The sequence below is a fragment of the Opisthorchis viverrini genome (genome assembly GCF_000715545.1).
Source record: "Opisthorchis viverrini unplaced genomic scaffold opera_v5_57, whole genome shotgun sequence".
Classification (NCBI taxonomy): Eukaryota; Metazoa; Platyhelminthes; class Trematoda; order Opisthorchiida; family Opisthorchiidae; genus Opisthorchis; species Opisthorchis viverrini.
Genome location: NW_008751714.1, coordinates 42,728 through 64,475, shown reverse-complemented (window position 1 = coordinate 64,475; position 21,748 = coordinate 42,728). Strand labels below are relative to the sequence as shown.

General features: G+C 45.2%; 1 protein-coding gene across 1 annotated transcript in view; it reads right to left on the bottom strand.

Moving 5' to 3' along the window:
* The window catches only part of T265_03834 (hypothetical protein), a gene marked incomplete at both ends in the record, with an annotated part of 75,777 nt that overhangs the window by 42,631 nt on the left and 11,398 nt on the right, over nucleotides 1-21,748 (bottom strand). Inside the window, 5 exons of the mRNA XM_009168415.1 lie at nucleotides 2,307-2,561; nucleotides 5,274-5,471; nucleotides 7,768-8,077; nucleotides 14,334-14,551; nucleotides 14,809-15,190. Coding sequence (XP_009166679.1) covers nucleotides 2,307-2,561; nucleotides 5,274-5,471; nucleotides 7,768-8,077; nucleotides 14,334-14,551; nucleotides 14,809-15,190 — 1,363 coding nt within the window. The remainder of the gene's footprint in view (nucleotides 1-2,306; nucleotides 2,562-5,273; nucleotides 5,472-7,767; nucleotides 8,078-14,333; nucleotides 14,552-14,808; nucleotides 15,191-21,748) is intronic.

The window sequence follows — 21,748 nt, the reverse complement described above, 5'->3', positions numbered from 1 at the left end:
AACGATCATCTTGTAGCATTCCAACAAGAAGAAGGAGAAAAAGCGATCAGCAGCAAAGCTGCATGACGGTAACTGAGCATTGGAATATTTGTGGGAAAATCGACACGGTAAATTACAACAGAAGCATGCAACTTTGCGCGATCACTGAGGAAGTTGGTTGGGACCGTGATCAGTTGGTGATCACGCAGTAATGTAACCGCGCGGAAATTGGTGAGAAAATTTTGGACACCATTAATCCCATGTCTAACACGTAGAAAAAGGGAGTTCCGAACAGATTCACAATGCTGAGGGAGTCAAGACAACCTGGAAGACACTGTTGTTTGGATATTCCCAAGCTCAGGGGACAGAGCAACCACCGACAAGTGTTTCGGCGCACTGACGAATCTGAAAGTTATCATGCGCTACTTTGTCTCCGTACGGTGATAGCAGTCACCTTCTACTCGATGGCTTGCATACTCGTCAGTCGCTTGGTTCAGTTTGACTTATTGTTGTATCGATACATGTAAGAGCTAAAAATCGCTAACACTATCTGTCTACAACTCAGCGGACAGGATATCTGTAGAGTAGTGATGTATTTAGATTCAAAAATATCCTGGATACTATTGTACGGCGAAAACGGTAACAATAATGGTCTAATATAGTAACTAAAATTATTGTTAATAGTATCCCTGTAAGTGCATCACTCTATCAGCAGCAGTTCCACTGACGCACAACTGCGATTGTCTTTGTGCTGGTTACACCGGGTTAAATACTTCGGTTGGTTAGAACTGACCCTCAACGATCATCGCCGTATAAACCAAATGCAATTAAGCCACGGCTAACTACAGAGAGCCAAGTGGGTTCGACTTTTTAGTCATGGAAACTCACTACTTAGTTAAGCCCATCTTTGCGTGCAAAAATACCTGCCATCAAATCCTGGATAATCTGGAGCCAAAAGAGGTGCTAAAAAGCAATCTTTGACCATGGTAGTACAAATCAAACTGATTACACCTTACTGCAAAAGCTAATCCTATGTTTGCCTTTTCTGCACCTCGTGAGTGGTGCGGTCTGCAAGATCTTCTATCCATATGCTGTAGGCCCCACCTACTTAGTTGTCCTCATTTTACTGGACAATTACGGGTCATCAGTTAGGCAAATTAATGGCTATGTGGTTCATCGGTTCAAGTCCTGACTGATTCGGATTCACCCGTTCGTTTATGCCTGGTGGAACATTTAGCCTCAGCTTGGCAGACATGCCAGTACGTATTGGTGGTGTAAGTAACCAAGATGACGTCTAAAAGTGGTCGAAGTTGTTGACAGAAAACAGTAGACAAAGACACGTTTTGTTGTGACTTTGTGTGCGAATATCATCTCAGTTTGATGTGTCCGGGGAGAGTATGTGAGTTTTGGTCAAACTGATCCGGATTGCTGTTTCCTACACACCATCTTACGATGCAAGGCAATAATACGCCCTCAGGAAGCACTTCACTAACCCTGTTAATGGGTGTTCACGAGTGTACTGCAACCATGGAAATTCCCCTTCAGCCAGGGCATTCGCGGAGCTGACCAGAATAATTCTCATGCGGTGACAATCCAGTCTTCTTGACAGCGGTGAGCCTGAATCGTTTTACCTGACATATCCCGAGATGTTTGGTTGGTGAATTTAACTACGGGCATACGAGACGCTAGCATTAAGCCCTTGGTAAACCGATTAGCGAATGACTGTTTATAGATATGGATGAACAAATATCAACGGAAGGATTTCATAGCTGTAGTTGTTTCAGTTGAAATGACGACGTGAAGCCAAGGTTAACCACAATCCTATAGGGTTTGGCTAATTCGATCTAGGTAGAATAGCTGCTATCAGTAAAGTAATTCCGCTCTGAACTCAACCCACATCCTATTGGATAAGGGTTGGCACAGCCTGACAAAATTAAGTTAGGCACATGTGTCCTGCCCTCTCCATTCAGTGGTAGGAACACAGCGTATGCCGCGGAGTCGGCCTTCAGCCAGTATGGCAATGGAACTGTAATGGGGAGCATAGACAATACGGGTTACATCTGGAAATTGTGGTTGGTTGGAGCGACCCACGACATGCACTATCAGTGTAAGTTGGTATTCACGCACTGTTGTGCGATGTGGCCACTTTAAGGGAAGCAACGAGTTTACAACCAAGTCTCAGGGCATCATGACTGACATACTTAAAGCCAAATGGTTGCTCGCCATCTGTCATTAAAACACCTATGAAACGTGTGGTGACGTGAACTAGTACATGAATCAGAAGAAAGTGCAACTACATTCATCTATCTGAGAAAAAATCCGCTTACTTTGAATGACCAAATTTTGCATTTCTTGGACTGGCGCCTCACAACAGGGGTGTTGTGATGAAGAGGGGGTATGGTTTGTCGACTGGTAATGCTCATGATAGTAGGTCGTTGGGAGGACAGAAGGACCAACGGCCTGTTTGACCATTCCAACAGCTACCAGCATCTGTCGGTTAGCGGCTCTCCAGCGATCGTGAATCTGGGGATCTTTTATCTCCAACACAAGTCCCTTTGCTTCGTTGACCATTGGTGTGATGGCTGTTGAAGCGGGTAGAAGTACAAAGGGTACGTTTAAGCGGATCTGAGAGGATTAGCTAGACAGACATCTTGGACTAAAGTACACGGAGCACAATTTTTCCGTACGCAAGATGTAACTGACTTGTAGAATACGGGGACTGTGATGCATCAAGGTTGTTCTGACTAAAAAACGTATTTTTTGTTACACAACACAGGTCGGTGTCAGTTGTGACTGGACCATGATAAGTGTATTTTTATGGTCAAGCTGAGCCATATCAAGTCGATTTAGCATAAAAACACAAAGTGGAGGGTTCAGGGAGCCATAGGGAAGATGAGCAAAGTGCATCACCGGTTGCTCCAACCTCAACGAAACACATGTAGAGTCTATCATGGAGAAGAATATTGTTGGCTCAGGCTGTAATGATTATTGCTGATTTGTCCACTGAGCCGGACATTTGGGATGCATGCGTTTCATCACCAATGGAGGTAATGCTATCAGTGAGATGTGCGCAGACGTCCTGGGTGTTTGAGTTTTGGCCTGCCATTGGCGGTTGAAATTAACAGTCCTACTAGCTTGCTGAATGCCGGTCTCTTGATTGCTTGACATCTAGATGGACCTGCAATTTGGCTTGGCTTTTTGGATGTTACGACGAATGTTGCCCATATGCAGATGTTTCAAATCGGGGCAGCGTAAACACGACTATCTGAAGCGCAGTTGATTGGTGTACTGCAGCAAACCTTTATTCATGCTGTAACTGTGCGGGAGACCCAGCTAATCAACATATTTGATAAAGGCATCGAGTCATGTTTTGGTTTGTCCACTAAGTCAACACCGCAAGAGCTGTCAGCTGTGTGGCTACGGAAGTTGAGCAGCTTGTTGGTTTTTAGCCTTCTCAAGGGAGGCTACATCAATTGTTGTGATGGTAGCAGCCTGTGGTAAGTTCTGAGGTACGGGCCTCCAAAACTGCCAGCATGTGTTTCCCTCCGAGACAGGCAGCTTCCCACCGATGATGCTGATATGGGCCAGCTAGCTTAGAGCCGAATCCGTGTCCTGTGCGACCCTCATTTGAGTGACACATTAGCACGTGTCATCATGAGTGTTAGCTGGAAACAACCGACTGAAGTCCGCACAACTTCCAATGTGATCAGGTTATCAAAACCCTGTCCCAGGCCACCTTTTTAAGAACTTAACCGCCAGACAGATCAGCAGGGCTAACACGGGCATCTCCGTTTCTGGTAATAATACAGATGTCTCTGTGTCGTACATGGTTCATACCCCAAGGTTATTCATAGAACCGCGCTCTGGTCTCGGGTTCCCCGGAGCATAGCTTGAAGTCATGGCTAGACCGGTTGTGTGATCGCAACATTCGAGATGGTATCGATGTAAACAAACCAACGGTATCGTTTAGTTGCTGGCATAGAGTAAGGAGGGTATGTCTACCCTCTCATTTCTTACACTGTAGTGCAGAAAGTATTCAGCGTCAGTGCCTGGGACCCTAAGCCGCTCAAACCAGGGTTCGGTGGTCGTACCTCAGAAAGGCGGGCAGTTTCAACCAGTAGTCACGTAGGCTGCGTTTTACGACAATACCTCACATCCTATAGGCTCACAGCACTCTAACAAAAGGCTGCATTCTTAGACATCTCCGAAAACAATACCTAATAGTGAATTCGTGTAGAGGGAGAGAACCTCTGTCCATATCCGAAAGCGTTCAGCTGCAGCACTGTTCCGGTGCCTAGACGCCATGCCACCCGAAGGAAGCACGAGGGCTGGGATACTGCCAGGTTGCCCAAGCCTAGACAGGGGAAGTCGAGTGGCGGAGGTCGGATTCGAACGACGGACCTTTCGGTCAGTAAATTCACTCTCTAACTACTTGGGCCATCTCGCCCATATCCGGCCAGTCAGTACACGCTTTACAACCAGTAAGGCTTAGAAGTTCGAACATAACCTAGAGGTCCGTAATTCAGATCCAACCCTGACATCTCGACCGATGCTGCATGTAAGTAGGTACATCACGTCTGGCATCACATCACCCATTATGCTTCCGTTTTGCTGCGTCGTAGCTGTACAAGGGAAGAGTGCTGTCGTTGAACGACGTGATCAAGCTTGGAAGCAGAGGGACGTGAAGTTGCTGTGACTTAAAATTGAGATCCATATAGACAATCGGCACTGTTTGCTTCTTCAAAGCCAAGCTATCGGTTATGTTTAGTCAAGCCCAATCAAGTAGAGTTTACCGGTGTAGTGGATCAGTACATTAGATGAGCTCTTGACCTGATGACTTAAAGTTACGACTCAAAAATAAGATTGGATTGTTTCATCGTAGCGTTTCCCATTAAGAGAACATTAACCACTGGGTAAACCGGAAAGTGCTTAACTTCAGTTCTGGAGGATTCGTTTCCTCCAGGAGGACGTAATAGAAAACGTTTCATGCATCTCAAAATGCTCCTGACTGTGTAGACAACAGAGCGGCAACTGGTGAACCGAAACAAAGCCGAAGCAGATCTTCATCCACTTGAAAAGGACATCCGAACAAAGAAGAACGAGATTCGCTCTAATACGATTGCCGCATGAGATGTATAAATAAGTGTATTCGCCGCGCTGATATTTGGTCCCTTAAACTCTCTCACCAGAACGGACGGTAGACATTTACTTTACTACCTTCAGTAGCACATGCTTGCAAAAAATGTATGCGAACTGCGGTATTCTTTGAGAAGACGGATATGGACTCAACTTACTCGCTCGTAGCTGTTTCACCGATTCGTTCACCCGATTAACATAGACGGGGTCCTCGCTGTTCTCAGCTTCCCGAGTGGCAACTTGGAGTATTCGGTTAGCTCTTCGTGCCAGACTTGTCGTTGCCTCTACTACACCCGTAGTAAATGCCTGCTGGATACTCTTCTCCGTCATGTCTACATCTTTCATCATGCATGCCTCTGGAATTTGGGGAAGGATGGAAAATCTTTAGATGAGATGAGATTGAAATGTGTGGGGAAGTAATAGAATATCGTTGAAATGTTTTATTGACATTAGGAGAACAAGAAAAAATGTAAATTTCCAAGCCCAAGACATCCGTAACGATCCGTTTCTAACAAACTTCGAGAGTATTATCGTACCAGAGAGATTTGAACACGAGACAGCTTCCTAACCATCTGCAATGCTAGACAAAGAGTAAGGTCAACTTAAGTTACCGATGCAAAATAATCGATAGCTCGGACATTCCTGGAAAAAAAAAACAGAAGAATGGCGACAAAATCCCTCACAATTCACAATTGAGGAACGGCTTACAAACCACATTTCATTCTACGAGTGAAGTCCATCTATGCTGAAAAGCGACGAAGTACTGAATACACATTTCAACATTGCTGAGGATCAGCGACAGTGCGCTGCTCACAAGTCTCTAGGGAGATTCGAACCCGAGATCATCTGGCGGTTAGTTTAATACCGGCACAATTCTGCCACGGATGGTTGACCAGTAGTAACTAATTCGCACTTTGACAAGAGGTAGCACCACACACCCCTCAATGAGGTAACTCAACTATGCATTAAAAGTTGCGCTGAGTGGCGACTTTTCAGGCAGAAGGCATATGTGAATATGCGGTTTTCCCTTTCTGCACAGATTACCTACATTATGAAGTTGTGTGGCTGTGAGGAAATTTTGAAGTGATATGAAAGGCGTGATGACTAAAGGGTGGGTGATACCATAGCTTATCGAGATACGAATCAAGCGCACCGATGATCGGACCCTTGTGGTCGAATAGTGCGAAGTTCAATTAACAAGTGAGAGGTCGTGGGCTTGTGAAACAGCTGTACAGAACCTCTAAGATTCCAGTATGAATTACAAATAACTTCCAGGGTGATATGTCAAAAAGAACTTCAAAATATTCTCACTACTAACAAAAACATGTCAACCAATACTGGGTATTTCGTTCACGTTGAATGCTTTTCAGAGCTATCCAAAATCGGAGTAAATACTTGCTTCGCATAGGCCCTACAACAAGGCTTGTACAAGATTAGCTGCCGGAGGACTGAAATCATCGGTTTATGGGACAATTATTCTAGATATGACGCTATGATGACACTGGTCCAAATTACGGCACTTCCATGCCAATTATACGGATATTTCTTGGTTCATAAGTCAATGGTACCACATGCTGATAAACTAGTTGGGTTTCAATCTACATAGATGTCGAATCAATGCTCTAACAAAGGTGAATACGATTCCCGAATTTCGCGCAGCAACCTTCATTTCTCGTAAGAATTAGCCACAAACAGGTAAGAAGCATACTGTGGGACTGACGAAACTGCTCACATGCCATTGCCTTAACGCGACTGGTTGCCTTGAGCTGTCAGCAAACGTTTGTGTGTTAGGGCAATACCAACTGCAAAGAGACCAGTGAAACCAAATAATGTTGTGACGTAAACGAGGTTGTGCAGTGGTATATTTTGAAGGCAACTACCACATGAGGATGAATAGATCTTTCATAGAATACCCTGTTCGAAAGAAGATATTTAAATTTGCCGACGACCCACTGCCGTTTTACTATTTAAGGCCCGTCTGTAAGGCTGGATATGCGGATTACAATTAAGCTCCATAAGCTACTAAGAAAAGGACAAAGGATACTGACATGCTGAAGACCCGTGCAACCGAATTCCGACATAAACCGGTACCATACAGTTGGGTGACAACGTAAGAACCGTAACAGCCGGTTGAGCCTCAGGAGAAAATACCAAGCTCGTGCAAGCGTAAACGCCGACTTCGTCTAAAGTTTGCCGTGGTAATCCGTGGTTGAAACATGCTTTCCTACGAGATGAGAACGTTCAATCGTGGTGAAAGTGCACTAGTTTTTTTAAGTGTCGCCTGTCGCCCGGCAACTGTGCAAAGCAATTGTGCCACAGTGCATGGGAAAGGCAAACAGGAAAGTCATAACTATCCCACAAGACAGCAAATGATGCACCTTCGGCATCAGATCACAAAAAAACATACAAACTGGAAACGCCGTCACGATTAGGTCTAAGCTAAACAATAAACGGTAACAGAAAACGAAGCACTCTGTAAAACCACCGCACACGTTAGTTGATCAAACAGATAAAGACAGAACTAACAGGAATTCTCAATTCTCATACACATAGATTAGATAGTAAAATGGTTCGGTGCAACGAAAAGAAAGTTGGACAGACTGAGTGAATGCTTTAACGAATCAGGTTGAGGAAAAGATTTGGCACGCTTACCCTGGGCCATGATAAAGGCGTTGGCATCGACCGCCTCATCGACCAGTGTTCGCATGCGCTCAGCTGTGTCTGTCCAATGTTGCCGCATCAAAGCGAAATGGTCCACTGTTGCTTGTTCGTGCGGTAGTGGAGTGGAACCAGGCAGGCGGGAAGCACACGACAAAACAACTGCCCGACCAGCCAGAACCACTTGCGAGCCCAGCTCAGGAAGCTGACTGGCGAGGCAACGTAGGGCATCTGCACGCCACACGTCAGATAAACTGGCTGCTGCGGCTAACTCAGCAGTGGCCGAAAGCTGACCACACTGGGACTGAAAAGACAGTTGAACGCCAATACAAGCCCAAATGAGGGTTGGCCTGCTAGAGATTGTCTATTGTAGTACCCATTGTGGGAAAAGATCTCTCAACAGTGGTTACGGACGGATAAGTTGACATCAAGAATATCCAAACCTCATGCGAACGCACGCAACTTGCCTGCTTATGCAACCAAAAACTTTGGAACATTTGCCACCGAATCATCAGAGACGAAACAGTTACTTATCTTGTGTTTTCGGTGGACATGGATTGCCGCTTCAGTTTTTTATCCACTTTATCTCCGATAGTTGTTTTCATCACGCATTGCATGACAGACGATGTTGATTAAAATGAAGTGTACATAGTCCCAATCATTGCTCTTCCGGAACGACCCCAGTCGGATGAGTTTTGCCAGGATGCCTCAGACTAGTGATAAGAGTAAGCGTACACTGGCTCTACACAGAGCAGACAACACAACCTCACTACTTAGCTGTTTCCAGTTTGGGTTTCTGACATGGCCCATCGTGAACCCTACGGGGACAGCACAAGCAGTTTCAGAACGCTTTATCTTGTGTCCATATTTGGTATCTCGTCAGAAAAGTCGCTAACATGTATCAACAAACTATCAGTCTATTTTGCTTCGGTAATCTGGTGGCAAATGGCTCTCGGCGATCACCTGATTAGGAACACCGTTTTGGTACGGACCCTGGTTGGGATATCATGCATACTGACTTGTTTGAGCAGATACTGGGACGATATCGCTCTTCTGGAGCATACGAATCAACAGTACCTAAGGCGTGCCCCTCAATCAAAATAACATACCTAATATCTAACAGGCGCGGTCCTTCCTCTTGAGAGGAAAGGACTGACCGTGGTCAAAGCCGAGCTAACCAACTACGGTGGAAAACATACTATTGATAAGAATTCCAAGGCTGAGTGCGGTCGGCGTAAAGTGCACTACCTTGAGGCTGGGCAGTCACATCCACTCCTTCAGAATAGGAAACTTTGGAATAGTATAAAAACCCGTAAGAATTCTTTTCCCTTGTACGTAAATCGGAGGCGATCAGATTTCACCACCAACTGTTGACCGGTGGAACATCGAAACACTGTTAGATCATGCTGATCTGATCGATCGTCTCGCAATGAAGCTGAAGAGATTTGGATTCGATATTGCGGACCTAAGTGGTACATGAGTAGCTGACCAAAGATGACTTTGAGAAGCTGATTCGGAAGATACATTCTACAGGATCGGCTGTATGGTAAGAAAAAAATGAGATCATGGTGTTAGTTTCATCCTTCTGATTGCAACAAAAAATGCTCGACTCGGAATCACTTGGCATGGCTTGTGACTCGCAGGTCAAACCTACGTATATGACAAATGTATACCTTCCAACGTTATACTCAACTCCGGAACACAAATGCCAACGATGCTATCCACACGCTTGCTATCACCACCAACATGAGGTTCCGCCTCGAACAGCAACACACGGTCCCAATAACACACGAAGCAGCCACTCTTATCTACTCGATTACGTTATCGTTCGTCAGCAGTGCATTCGGGAAGTGTGCATCACATGAGTGCTGCAAGGATCCGGTTGTGGAACGGACTACCACCTTGTCCGGAAGAAGCTTAAGATCCAGCTTCGTAAACCACACCAGGTCAACTGCATCCGTGTGCGCATATGGATGCAAACCTTCACAACGATCCCAAAACGAGGTTGATGAACTAATATCAACTGGTCTCTGCACCTTAATCCATCCAGCAAGCTGACAGAAGCATGGCACTAATCGAAGAGCCAGATGACGACGGGGGTCAGAATGATCGGGCAAGTGGTCCCCAGACGCCTCAAATAGTTTAAAAAACAGCATATAAAACAGCTGATAGTTGAAAAAACGAGGCGCTCGCCGAATTTCTTGTCGAGCCCAACATAAAGCTCAGGAAACAGCAGTTAAGTAGTGACCGAACCGACCGGACCCGGGAACTCAACCTCAGCAAAGATGAATGGAGAAACTGAGCAGACTGGAGAATTCACCACCTGGGAAGCGGCATAGGGAATTTTACGATCGCCTGAAAGCTATCCATGGGCGGAGAATCCAGCTAACCCAAACTCGCAGAGATGCTGGCAAGGGACTGAGACAGACATCACGCGTAAAAATACTGAATACATGGTGCAAGTACCCCAACAAACTGCCTCAACGAGGCATGAAACTGCTCATGGACCTTTCTGTGACTACCGAAGACATGCACTGGGCAAACAAGCTGAATGGCAAGGCAGTTGAAGAAAACATACTTGCAACAGATCTATACAGCTATGGTGGTCCGACTTTTGACAATGCACTTCTCCCACTGAGAAACATGGTCTGCCTGAAATTTAGAGACGATTTGATCATGTTACTCTACAAGGTAGAAGGCAAAACAAGACTTAACCTGACCAGTAAATATGCACCGGTCTGCTAAGCAGCGTAAGCAAGCCCATGGACAGCTGAAGTGATTGAAACAAATCCTCGAAGAACAATGTGGATTTCATGCTGATGGCAGCAGAATGGACCTCATCGTTGCTGCACGGCATCCCCAGCTGATCTACGTCCTCTTCATAGACTTCATGAAGGTTTTCACTCCATCAACATAAAAGTATTAGGCTATGCACCGAAAATTCGTCAATTTCATTCGGAATGAGAGCGGAGGTTCAGATCGACTTCGAATGACTACGAAATCGCCACTGGCGTAAAACAGAGGGGCGTTCCTACCGAACGGCCATCGTGAATTCGGCTTTCCTGAATGACGAAGCCGTCGTACAGTTCGAGTATCGGATTGATGAACGTCTGTTCAAGGTGAACTGCAGCGCTTACTGAGAAGCTTGCGGCGGCTGCTGTGCCGTTTGGCTTGGGCGTCAACGCAAAAAAGGCCTTTCTTATGCGCCAACCACGTGAAGTCCGGAACACTAGTCCCAGCATGGAAATTGAAATGGGGTTTGTGGACTATTGCACACACTTTTGATTCCTCAAAAGCACAATGTCTCCAAGGTTGGGTGTTAACCATGAACTGAGATCCGTGTTAATAAAGCTGGTGTGGCTTTTGGCAAACTCGAGACAAGGCTGTGGTCTGCGAACAGAGACCAAGCTAGACGTCTGCAAGGTGGTGGTCCCACGACAGCGCAACTCCGATACTCAAGCAGTTCTCAAATATGCGGTCTGAAATGGATCATTGGCGTTCACAGGCCTAAGCGAGTGTCGGAAACGGAGGCCCTCCGATGGGCGCGCCGCGATGGGATGAGGGCTAGAATCACATTCAACCGTCTACGATTGGAAGGATATGTGTTTACCGAATGGAAAGTGTCAGCTTCCGTATGGTTAGCAGGATGCAAAGAAAGGGGATCCCAGAAGCCGAAGCTTCGATATCTTAATACTTTAGCCCAAAGGTGCTGATGCGGAAGACGAAAGCACAAAACAGGACGGCATGGGGGAAGATTATATGAACTGGAGTTCAACGATCGCCAACTTCGAGGCAGATAGCTGAAGCTTGCGAGGGTATCGTCCAGTTTGCTGGACCTTTAGAAATTAACAAGCTGCATCAGCAGCGACTGTAATGATGATTGTGCTGATCGCATTAGCTGGTCACTAGCGGACACACATCGACCCAGTGGGGAAAATCGGTGGGTAAACTTTAACAGATTAGTCTTAGCTTCCTGGTGTTAACCAGACAGCCGAGTATATGGGAGTGCCAGAAATGGCACTAAATGATCATCATCTTGTGGATAGAATCAAGTCGGATCATAGCTAACTATAGAAAGCCATGCGGGTACATTATGGGTTCTGAAATGCAGCCCCCGTCTATCCGAACCGGACACCACTGAGTTCAACTGCTGTTCCAATCTGAGCTCGGGATAGCTCAGTGGTCACGATGAAAACCCACCGACCGGAATGTCGGTGGTTCGAACCCAAATTCGCAATCTCAACCGCTGCTGTTAGGCAGTATCTGGCGGTATCTCAGCCCTCGAGGTTCCTTCAGATATCTGAGCGGCTAGGCGCGAAAAAGGCGTTACGATTATTGCCATTTTTTATTTACCATCTGTTCTCATCTGTGTCGGCAAGGCCCAGCTTTTATATCTTGGTTGATCCGGAACACAAAGCTTAAAAAGGTACCACAGACGATTCTCTGTTACGATCATTGTTTACATCACACTGAATAATGGTAAGCACCGGCGAGCTACATATGTGCGTAGGATGTGCCTCCAGAGTGGTGTATTCCACCAGTTTCTTCTTTGCATGCACAACGAGTCTCAACTGTTCGGCTGCGCCTACTTGGATAGACAGTTATCTATCAGTGTGGCTAGCTTATGGCTTTAGAATCGCCTACTCACCAATAAATCTTATTTCCCCGGGTTTGCACCGGGTACCTGACTTCCAAGTTGATGATCATTCAGCTTAGAGCAAACCGTGTGTTGCATTAGCTAGTGTGCGTGGGTGTCCATCAACTTACCTAAAGCCTAATCCAGAACTGAATGCCAGTTAAACGTATACCTACACACCTCCGAAGAGGCCAACTCAGTCACGAGATCGACTTCTTCTAAGGGGCATCTCGTCTGTGGACCGATAACAAAGAAAATATTTTTGACAGCGAAACCCTTCAACCAATTCCACTTACGCCGTAACCCATGAGCGGTTTTTCTACAGGGGCTGGCATACGCAAACGAGGATGATAAAAACGTAATCGCAACCACCAATTTTTTTAATCCAGTGGCGTTTTTATACTGCTTTCATACGTTCTAAACAGCGTGAGATTCCCATGCTAGTTCATTAGCATCTACAGGAACAACAGTGTGCCGACAGTTTATTTTTTAAAGGTTTTAAAACTATTTAAACTATTTAAACTACTTATTTTAAACTTAATACAAAAGGTTCTTTTGATGCCTGATTCCATATCAGATCATCCTACCCGCAAAGAACAACCTAGCAATGGAAGCTGCACAACTAACCCTCAGTTTGTGCAAACAGATAGTTGTCTCAGTTTCTACACTCATTCTTCAAGCATGTGGGTGAAAGATTGTAGCCTATCTTCTAAGTATGTCGTCCCTAGCCAAAAACTACTTTCATAAAACTGATCTGGGTCATGCATACATGTTTTCTACGTAAATAGATGAATCTTCAAGTACACGGAACAAAATTGCTGTTGATTTAGAAGGAAGAACAAAGTAACACAGTACTTGCTTGTCGAGACAAGCTAACCTATTCCATTCACTACCATTTTGCGGACGATGGCAGTACCGAAAACGCCACCAAACCTAGTCCTTACCACTAAAACGTTGTAGCCATCTGTTCTACTGTGAATGACCGTTCTGCCCATTGAAGATTGCAGCTTCTCTTCTCGGACCTCTACAGTTTTCCATAACTTTTCGAGGTGAGCAGGCCAAATTTGATTAAGTTCATCTGCTTGCTTTGGGGTGGCCGATGTAATAAATACATACGCAATCCACATTTTGACACGCCTGTATCTGCTAAAGGACGAAGTCGCAGCGTAGAAAAAAGGAGACCTCTAGTCCCATCGACGCAGAAACGTAAATATTCCATTTTCGAATTGTTCTTCAATTATTTCGTGATATGAATTTTTAGTAAGCAGCTGCGCAGTTGTTTTATCAAGCTGTCAGTGCATACAATAGTTGAGCTGACGGCATAAACAGATCAGATGTGCTTGGTAGTGTGCAGAACGACCAAAAAACATCAAAGAATGAACCTCAGTAGCTTGGACATCCACTTTGTTGTGCAACTTTGGGTGACTCACTGCGTGTGGCCCCATTTCTGCGCACGACTTCCAGCCCGAAGAATGGGCTGAGATACTATCAGGCTTCCCGAACATGCGCACGGACTCATCACACGCTACCAAGAGTCAATTCGATTCATTTTCATGAAACAGCTATGCATCACCAATACATAAACCACGATGGAGTCATACTCGCAATACACAGGTAACTAGGCTCGGCCTTCTTTTCCTGCAGAGTTCATTCATCGTCTGACCGCAGAATAGCCGAGCGTACGTCATGCGCATTATCTGGTATAATGTTCACATCTAAGAGATGCAGTGAGCGGAAAGTGTCTCCACCTGGTCCGGCATCAAGACCACTTTCAGTGACACACTCATCTTGACTACATGCAGAGTGGACGGATGAATAACGAGAATAAAGTAACATCGCACACTATCGATTATACTCGCCATCGGTTTCTGAGTCAAGAGAAAGTCAGCTTAGCATGACAGAATATCACTATATTTTCACTAACCGAGAAAAGCTGAGCTTTGTCGTTGTAGACATTTTCATTTGGAGGATCACCAGAGGAAGGGCAGGCGGTTTCGGTGAGTTGTCTAAGTGGACCAACAAGATCGGTATATGTTTCTGCAACCCGGGTAACCAAGTGGTTTTGGAGAGTTTGCCAGATATGTGCTAAACTACGGCTGATTGCCAGAGACAAGTCGTGCTGAGCAACAGTAGTTTCCGGAGCTGAAAATAAGCGTATGCATAGGTTCAGAATGAAGTAATATCGATTTGGAAACCAATATGTTGAAAGGCCGAAACATTGATAATAGAGGTTAATCAAATAAGTGACCAAATGCATGTGGTTTTAGGAAGCACCGTTTTCAGTCAGAGTAGGGGACGACACAAAAAAAGGATTGCAATATTCGAAATCCTAGTCTAGTAACTTAATTAACTGAGGGCTCGTAAACTAATAATGAAGGCTAAGAAGTTAGATTACATACTTTCAGGCTGGCTCGAAATCGTGTACAGTCTATCGGCAGCCCTTTCCACGTGTTCACAGGCCTCCCAACAAGCATCCTCAGCGACTCTAGCCTTGTCTCCGTTTGTATTCTGGTCTGTTACAGAATGTGGTCCAAGATCCATTAGCTTTTTGGCACCTTGCACGAAAGATCGACAAGCTTCCAAACCGACCTGCCGTTGTGGCCCACGCGGATCAACAAGCCAACGTTGTGCTTGGACGAGTTTTCCCTCCAGAGTACGGGCTAACCGGAAGATGGGATTATGTCTATCGCTCCGGTTAATCAGATCCGAACATAGTGTGTTCAAGTGTTTCAGTTTCGCACTGCAAGTAGAACCGAGACGACTAACTTGCGGGCCGTGTGTCTGGAAGAAAAAGTTGGGGAAATACAAGTGAGTAAAAGAAGCATCAAGGAAAATCATTATGTTCGTTGAATTCTAGAGATCTCGGTGTCCGTATGAATGGTGAAACTTATATCACAGTGGCCCATGGTTAGTTTGACATTAGTGTACGAAGCCAGCCCACGCTGAAAGGCTTAGAAGCACTGTAAAGCAGTTTCACCCCCAATGGGAATCATCAGCAGTGCGAATCTCATAAACCTGAAGAGCTCTGAACCCGCGAACTACCAGCTAGCAGTTTGAACACCAAACCGTTTGGCCACGAGCGGCTGATCTGCAGCGCCGCACTTGTTTAAGTAATATTCACACCCCGATCAAAGAAAGGATCATTTATTATCGGGGTTGTGCAGTAACAACTGCGAGTCACAGAAACTGGTAAGGAATTTCAACCTGTCAAGTGGCTGTGTTCCTCTAACAAACTGAGCCTCCCGTGAGGCAGGTTCCAGAATATTCGTGTGTATCAAAGCTTCTTTCAAAAGAAGACATCCATATAAAAATGTTGTTAGGACAAGGGTGATTCATTTTGGAAGCGGCGGTTAATAAGACTTATCGCCGACGTTTTGCACACTAAAGAACTCGAGGGACCTAATGAGCCACATGATGGACGAAACTAACAGTGAATTGTCGAAGAGATATCAGCAACCTTATAAGTTGTATGTTCCGTCAAAACGATACACTCGTCCGGCAATGTTCAGTTCAACGGATCAAACCGTTGATATGCAGGTCTAGCAGTGCATTGGTGTAGTGGACTTACACAAAGGTAGATAACTTGTGCTACTATATAACCACGGAAGAGCAAATTTCGCGCTATCAAATCAGACCTGGATGAGCATCGTAAAAAGCAAGTGTGAAAGGAGTACAGAGAAAATAATTCGAATCGGTAGGAACATGATAAAGACCATTTATCGTTTGTCGCTCCATCCGATTATCGAGCTCCACTACCGAAAACACGCGTTATGCAAATAACATACGCTGAGCGGTCGACCAGGTAGCATAGCGCAGTTTAGGTCAAAGCAGTTGACTTCATGAAGTGAGGGAGCTAATCTCGAAGAGTGGTGTCGACCGATCAGCCCAGATCGATGGTAAAAGGTGCTATCCTTCAGGAGCCTTATCTTTGAAGGTGGTGAGAGAATCAAAAAGCGTATCCTGCATAGATTTGGTGAAGACCTTGAAAAGCGATAATTTAACGGGCCTTGGGAAGAATGTATAAACCCTTAGTTCACCTCACTGTCAAAGATCGTAAACAAAAAACGGATAGAAGGGTGGCGTTAAGTTACTAGCCGACCGAATTGCTGGAAGCTGAATTTAATACTACTTAGCAGCTATCAAACTGGTTGAATTATATCTAACTCGGCAAAACACGTGGAGGATTACCAGCTCTCGTCCATGGGGACCGGGAGATAGCATCTGAAAAATCCTGCTGGAAATTTCGCGGACCATAAGGTGTAGTCAAAGGAACAAAAAACGTAGTACAACAACTTCACGGCGCATCACGAGATAACACTGTCCAATTGCCGGACCGAACAGTAAGTGGATGCAGTGCTTAAGTGTTTAGACAGTGTGGTTTAAACATACGTCCATGTCTCGATTTTTCTTTCAAGATCCTTTGAGAATGGCGAGTCCGGGATCAAGTAATTTAAATGTCAGGCCATGGACGAAACTTGGACCGTTTGGCACACAAATAGTCGCATCACAATCATGACTGACTGAAGTCTGACTACTATCAGTCAGACCATCAGAGACAGAGAAACACAGCATAAACCGATATGTAGTGCACCAGTTGAGAAAAGTTGACGAATCTAACAGGTGGTACATATATGCACACTGGCCTGCTTGCTGGACAGGTGACAGATTAATGGACAAGTAACGATTATTGGGGTAACGTGTGCAGATCCTTTATATAGCCATACTTGAGACAAAACCGTATATAAAAACCAAAGCAGTATGCGACCCGAGGAACACGAGTGCGAAACAAAGGATCAAATACGAGATTTCAAGGAAGCCAGTGTCAAATAGTCGCCAAACAACTTTGACGCGGTACAGTGTAACGCCCAAAGTGACTGGATGGCAACGATTGTACTAACCTAGGCACCGTGGAATCGAGGTAAAGTTAGAAAGTTGGTTCCAATTAGTTGGGCTGAGAGTTTGACTCATGGGTCGTCTTGTCGTCTACCGCATCAAGCACTGGATCAAAACTGGATAGTAATACGTTTGGATCTTGCCAGATTGTTATCCAGGGGCAGCGTCGATCTGGAAGACCACTCGAACCGACTCATGTTTCCAGGATACTTTACACAAAGTAGAGCATGTAGCCACTCACACGTACGCTTACTGATGCATCGAAACAACTCTGGGATCGCCAGCGAGTAAAATGTCTCCAGAGGGAAGTATTTATTTCCCCAGGGGGTAAAGTGTTCCCACATCACTAAACTGTGACGACCCTATCAATAGAAGCGAGTTTACCGTTCCATAATTCTTCGTGTCTAGTTGCTCTACGAAAAATTCCAGTTTTTCAGCTTTTCAACCTTTTTCGGCTGTCTATGGCATTCATATCAAAAAAGCACCATCAACGTATTCTTAAAATTTACTCAATTTCGTAGCAAGGACTACCGTATTACATGAAATCGCGTCTACTCGTTACATCTAAAGGAGCTTTGTGGTTCGCTTACCGGAAAGTTTTACTAATTGCCATGAGGCGAGTCGCATTATCACACTTACCTGGTCAGATAATGTAGAATACAACACCGTCATTCCATTTCCCATTCACTATCTGGCATCTAGAACTCTATGACGCCCATCCAGCGTACGTAATCCATGCGTCAGCTTGTTCTTCATGTGACCTGACAATATGTACCTTCCAGTGAGATTTTAGTTCCATGGCACACAATCCAGTAACCGGGGGACAGGTGGCAGCGTAAACAGTTCAAAACATCATGCACGTCGTTCCGGAGCACAACTACAGGGATAGTGAGCGCGTCACATGATAAATTTACTGGTGCTTCCATTCCACATGTCGTAAGTTGTCAACCCCATTGTCTAGTGTCACTGAATATGACAAAATGACCTGATCGATATGAAAATCTATCAGATTCTGTGAAATCATGCGGGACATCACGCACATAACGGTTCGGTTGCCTGGGTGCACAAATCAGTCACAATGATGACCTTAATGAAATTCTTCGCAGAAGAGATGTGCTTATGTCCAGTCCTTGTTACATTGATCCTTCATTTTCGACTTTTTTTTCAGGAGAACATGTGAGTTCTATAAACATCCTGAAGGAAGCAGTTCCACATCGGAGTCATTAATGGTCTTCTTGAGTTTGGGGGATAGGTCGAAGAACGGACGCAAGCCACACGGGAGAGAGTATGCTGATAGTCGCTTATGTGGGCTTAGAGGAGACAACACATAACTTATTTCAGTCAACGACAGTACTTAGTTCCGGATTGAAGTTTTACTCATGAAAAGTGAAGGGTCGGCAGTGTTCCCGTTTTGATTATCCGAGGACCACTAATAGGAAAAGGAGTCAGAAGCGCCTTAGATGTTTCCACCATAAACCGAAATTTGGATAAGTAACCCATAGAATCATCTACTGAACGAGGAGTGGCATATGATTTACTGTTGTTATATCAGTATTCCTGCAAATGCGTAATTGATGAAGCAAGTGACTAAGAAAGCAGCACTAACTACATTGAATAAGCGAAACACATTGTACCCACATATAGATGACAGCTAGAGATCAAACCAGAGTTACGTGACCGATTCTTATGTCCTTAAAAATGATAAGGTGAATGTCACGTATCTGGGTGAGATAGTAAGCACCAGGATGTGCGCAGTGAGGCAACGTCAGGTGAATGATAAAGTGGGTTGGGATTTAGGGCGGTACGCGATACACACAAATGAAACGCGCCCAGGTCTGAAGCTATTCAGTTCCGTAGATGTGGGAGAAACAATGAGTCGCTAGAACCCGAGATATATAACCCACTAGGAATTTGCGCAGAAGTAAGCAGTTTTTTATTCCGCTCTAGCTACATACCTAGTTAGATACCCGTGTTTTTATTTATTTCATTGTCCCAATGTCGAATGCAAAAATTGTCGCACAACGACGCATAGTTGCCCTGTGGGCAGCTACAACTGTAACAGATTATAGCCTGAATCATGAGAGAGAGAGAATACTTACTCAATGTGGAACGGTAACTAAAGAAATATGCCCAATTAGACTGCGCATTTGTGGTTTCATTGTTCAAACATAGGCAGTCTGCACGAACTCTAACAACAAGACCACTCGTACCCGCAGAAATTCGTCTGAGTGTATTTATAGCGACAACAATCACCAATCAAATAAAATCGAACAACCATGTCTGTGAGGGTTCGGGTGTAGTACAATGATGTCTACAAAAGAAATAATCCTACGAAGAGAGCTCTAAGCTCCTCCTGAGTGATGACCTATCTTAAAGATGTCGCAGACTGCCGTTGTTGATGGGCAACACTATTGTCTCCTCTGTTCAGTGGACGGCTCCCAAAAATGAGTACAAACCTGCCATTGGATTTTAATATAACAGTTAGCCGATTGTCTTAAGAAGCACCGGACGAAAATGAACGACAAACTGGGGAAACCCGATAAGCACTGTTTATGGAGACATTCGTATAACAATTAAACCTTCATAGTTTCACGGAGAGACTTGAACCTAATTAAAGCCCTGTTCGGAGAAACACGAACGCGTGAGTGTGTGAACGAGAAGTTGTGGAAACTGATCAATATCGCGTAAACAACTAGGATTTGTTCTGGTCAACTAGTCGAAAAGGGTTACCGCGGAACACGAAGACCAACCAGTTCTTTTTTTCGACGCAACGTGTAAGTAAGCTAGATGGTACGTGAAGCTACAAGACGGACCACGGACAAAGATAGGTGTCAGATCGAGAGTTTGATATTATTTCACTCAACGTGCGTCCTTTGCACAGCACTGTTGGACGGTAGTAGACTGTAAAAAGCGACAGGTCGAACCACAGTCCGATTCGATTTCAATTTATCAGCGATAAATTGTGCCACAGGCACAATGGTTCTAGCTTGAATGGGATACAGTTGATGCGTGAGCGCCACTGACTGCGTGATTGGACCATTTCTGTCAGTATCATTAACTATTGGTGCGTTAAGACCTGGGGAGAAGGCAGTTGTCGACCCGACTAAGTTTACTGGTTAGTGTTTTCATTCTTCGTTTACAGGCCATACACTGTCCACCTCTAGATCACCTCCACTCAGCTCAGGGCTGGACAAAATAAGCTCTGCGAGGCAGACGGTCTTCTGACATGCGGAGTACATGTCCTAATCAAAGTAACCAATGAAGCGTGAGTAATTCATCTATCGCGGGAACGTTCTTTCTCTCTAAGACCATCCGGCGTACCTCAGCATTCGTAATCCGATGTTCCCACCATACCTGATCAAAGGTTGGAAACACCGATGGTGGAACACTGTCCTCTGCGCCTAGAGGCCACGTCTCTGATCCACAAAGCAGTATGGATTGCACCGACGCAGTGTAAACTCTCCTCTTAACAGAAGAACTCACGTCACATCGGCAATATAGGTGTTAGAGGTTGGCAAAAGCTGCACTAGCTTTCCCAATTCGAGAGATAATCTCATCTCAGGCCAGCCCACCTGAAATTATACAGCTGCCGAGGTAAACCAATTTATCTGCCACATCGATTGGCTCATCCGCAAACATGGGGTTTGGGTTTGATTCTACCCAACCTTGTAGCAACACTTTACGCTTTGCTGGTGTGAAATGCATACCAAACCGTGCGGCAGAGTTATTTAGGTTGCTTAAAATGGTTTGAAGGATCTGAACCAAGGAGAACATAATAGTCCGCATACTCAAGGTCTGCGAGGGAACGTCCCGCGAGCATTTCCACTCCCAAGGTTTCGGAGGTGGGCAGGGAAATTTCAAGCAGCACATCAATAGCAAAGTCCACGTGCTCAGCCCATCACCCAAGACTACGACTGGGGGAGTGGACTGCTGTTCCGTCTTTTTCGCATATTGTCTCACTGAGACGTGCCTTCTTTTGACCCGTTAACCGAATCACTTGAAACAGGGCCTGGCTGATGTCTGAAGCGAAAGTTTTCATCTCCTGAGCCTTCGAAAACCACCAGCGTCTTGTCATTTTTCAAGCTGCTGATTATCCGCTGTTTGAGGGATCTGCATGGCTTTTCTGGAGCAATGAGATCTGCTGATCTCGACTAAATTCAGTGTTCATTTGGTTCAGTCAGATGGCTTGGACAGGTTATTCTGAAAGCTGAGAGCATAGCCTCTTTAACCCGCTTCCGTTTAACCTGCAAGCAATTTTCATCTGCATCACTGTTCACCTCCAGTAGCTCTCTAATCAGGTAAGCTCGATACCCTTCAGCTACTGAAGCTTGTGGGAGCTGGTGAATGGAACTGCTCTGCTTTAGCACGCGTAATGCCTACGAAAGCGAAGTGAAAGTCGGGCCGCACGATAGCATGATAAGAGTCAAGCTGTATACAGGACAAGAT